This window comes from Hippocampus comes, unplaced genomic scaffold, assembly GCF_001891065.2.
Source record: "Hippocampus comes isolate QL1 unplaced genomic scaffold, H_comes_QL1_v1.1 scaffold135, whole genome shotgun sequence".
In the NCBI taxonomy this organism is placed as follows: Eukaryota; Metazoa; Chordata; class Actinopteri; order Syngnathiformes; family Syngnathidae; genus Hippocampus; species Hippocampus comes.
This window is the reverse complement of record NW_017805583.1, coordinates 1,999,572-2,002,665: the sequence shown is the minus strand read 5'-3', so window position 1 is coordinate 2,002,665 and position 3,094 is coordinate 1,999,572. Positions and strand designations below refer to the sequence as shown.

At 40.4% G+C, this 3,094-nt stretch overlaps 1 protein-coding gene across 4 annotated transcripts in view; it reads left to right on the top strand.

The window, feature by feature from the left end:
• The window catches only part of popdc1 (popeye domain cAMP effector 1), a 5,099-nt gene extending 3,249 nt beyond the window's left edge, over window positions 1-1,850 (top strand). For 2 of the 4 annotated variants that reach the window (XM_019879943.1, XM_019879940.1), the window contains exons 6-8: window positions 310-477; window positions 550-691; window positions 1,413-1,850. In XM_019879943.1, coding sequence (XP_019735502.1) covers window positions 310-477; window positions 550-691; window positions 1,413-1,552 — 450 coding nt within the window. In that variant the 3' untranslated portion in view covers window positions 1,553-1,850. The remainder of the gene's footprint in view (window positions 1-309; window positions 478-549; window positions 692-1,412) is intronic. The other 2 variants (XM_019879942.1, XM_019879941.1) reach the window with 2 other exon arrangements.
• The last annotated feature ends 1,244 nt before the right edge of the window (window positions 1,851-3,094 follow it).

Sequence of the window (3,094 nt, the reverse complement as noted above, 5' to 3'; positions counted from 1 at the left end):
GTATATTATATAAAGAGAAATTAGGCAGATATTGTGTGTGTGTGTGTGTGTGTGTGTGTGTGTGTGTATATATATATATATATATATATATATATATACCTCATCAAGTACCTAGCTTTGTTCTTTCACAGAAACTTTGGTGAAACTGTCACTTCTCAAAAATGCTGAAAGCGCATGCTAAGGAACAAATGTGTTTATAATAACGAGTGATGAACGAAGTTCTTTGATTTGTGTTCCTCTTTCCATCTAAATTAAAAATGGGTGAAACATTTATGAATTGTTCCATTGTTTCTATAATATGACTAATAGGTAACCATTGTGGCAGAGGACGACTGTAAATTTCTGTGTTGGTCTCGGGAGAGACTCACCTACTTCCTGGAATCAGATACATTCCTTAATGAGGTGTTTAGGTACCTCATTGGTAAAGACATTACCAACAAGCTCTACTCTCTCAATGACCCTACACTCAGTGACAAGGTCGGTACAATAACATTGGGAACAGTTCAATCGTATGGCAGATGATAAAATGATTATTTTGTTGGTTCCCAGGCAGTGAAGAAGATGGACCGCCAGCCCAGTCTCTGTTCCCAGCTATCTATGATGCAAATGCGGAACAGCATGGCCAGCACCAGTGACAGTGACGATGTCCTTAATCAGATCCTAAGAGGAGGATCTACTGGATCCTCCCTCCGTAAGTCACAGTGAGGTGTTCATGGGACACCACCAGACATATAGGATGTGGCTAATTGAAAATATCCCGCTTCGAAAGAAATAGTAGAGAGTTCCAGAGGCTGGGGGCGATGACAGAGAAGGCTTGGTCCCCCCCAAGTTTTGTTTGGACTTTGGACAAGTCCTCATTGACCATTGTTTCAAAATCTTGCCAAAAGTATATGTATGGTGTTTTAGCAAGCAGTGTGAGTCACACAAGTGAATAGTAGAAAGAAATGAATACCATACCAAACCGTACATTAATGATATTTTTATTATAACCATCAATCAGCTCTTCGCAGCTTTTATACAAAAATGATAAATTAATCTATTCTTTCTACCACTCATCATTATTGAACTAGAACAGTACAAGTAATTTATGCACTTAAACACGTTAAACCAAATATTTGTTTTAAGTGAAGCCACTCTGTCAAAAGGCACAGAGGATTATTTCCCTTCAAAAGGCTTTTTACGACTGAAGAGCTCTTTTTGTTTATCACAAAGGCTCTTAACGTTGTAATAAGGAAACTATGTTAAGTAATTAATCAAACAGAAACCACCATCCACTGAAATGTGAATTATTTGGTGTGTTGACAAGGGGTTATCTTGTTTTGTGTTGTCTCAAGATGTCACGCTGTTGCAACAAACGGCAAATTATGTTTTAATATCAAAATACTATTTTTTGTGTTGTTGTCTCTGTCTAGAAAAATCACCAGTTGCCAAGGACTCTGCAAAAATGAAGCCGATTGAGGAAGGTATGGAGGATGATGTTTTTGCTGATTCTCCTCCCAACAAGCCCAACAAGCCCTGCCGTCCTTCTAGCACATCCACTGAGGAAGTGTAACCTGGGGGAAACAAACACACACACACACACACACACACACACACACACACACACACACACACACACACACACCAGCAAGAAAAAGAGACAACATCCAAGACAAATTACATGATCGATGCCAAGAATAAAAGATGAAAGAAATAATTTAGACAATTAATGTTTGTTGTAAGATAGTATATTGAAATGTATTTTGTTTTACATATCGGATGTCATCACTCTTTATATTGTGGGCATTTTTCAATGACTAGCAATATTTTGGTCTGTGCAGTGCCTGTTAATTAAAGTTTGTTCAATTCTATTAGCTGTCTAATTTTTATGAAAATGTCTTCCTGACCAAGCTGTTCTGAATTTTGTGGGATTGTGACATAACAGTATGGGTACATAATAATCTCCCCCGCGCCTCCGTACCCACCTATTTTCTCCACCCATGATGTGGCAGCTAAATTGGATGAAGATTTTCCGCTTTCATGTCACAGCAGGACAATAATTATCTTAAAAACAAGGCCAGTAAGTTAGCACAGTATCAGTGTTTTTTGATGTCAATCATCTCTGCACACTGTCCCCTCCCAAGAGAAAAATATTCTGTCATAACACTGGATACACAGATCAGTCATAGCTAACCAAGTGAGCCTCTGGTAAGCGGCACATACTTGATTGTCCACTGAGGCAAGTGAGGGGTTTTTATGGTGGGCGAGCTATCCTCTGTGTGCGCCACATATGTTTCTCTCCCGCCCTTACTTTCCCTATCCTCTGGCTTCATTCTAACCTCCTGCTGCATTTTCTTCCAAAAATTAAATAATGGAATTGATTAGCTGGTCTCTCAAGACAATTGATCTTTCACGACAATTTTCTTAATAAAAAGGGCAGAAAAGGGGAAAGCTGTTTGTTGCTGCTGTGTATACTTTGGACTTCTGGACGATAGTATGCCTGTTGATACTTTCTGTAGAGGATGTAGAATGATGCATACATTATTGGAACAGTTATCCTGTTAATTGGATCTAGGAGTCTTTTGATTTATCACAAAATTCAGGGGACGCAGCCAGCTTCATTGGAAATGGGCAAGTGGCCAGTCATGCTTGATGGTTTGGTGATCAACACTCAAACTCAGGCAATGAGTGAAGTCAATCGCAGCTTGAATGCGATTCCCGAAACACTTTGCAAAGGGGATTCCAACCTGTTTCCAAAGCAAACATGATTTATCTCTTAGATGATGATGCTGAGATGCTGGAGCCCTCCTTATCTCGCTACCCCCTTAACCTCCTGTGCCCCGCATTCCTATTTGGGAGCCAACCGAGGTCATCTCCACGGGAACAATACGATGTGTTGGCATGGAGGCTGGGACAGGGGACACAGACTCACGCATACGCACTCATATGATATTAAAAAAAAAAAAAAAATGCGATACAAATCCGAGCTACCTTACACTTTCCATTGGCTTCCCCCCCAAACCATCTCCATTCCTCTATTACAGCGCAATTGCAGAGGGGATGCGGTGGTGCCTCCATGACTTGCGAAACCTGCTCACTGCATCTGGCCTGTAAC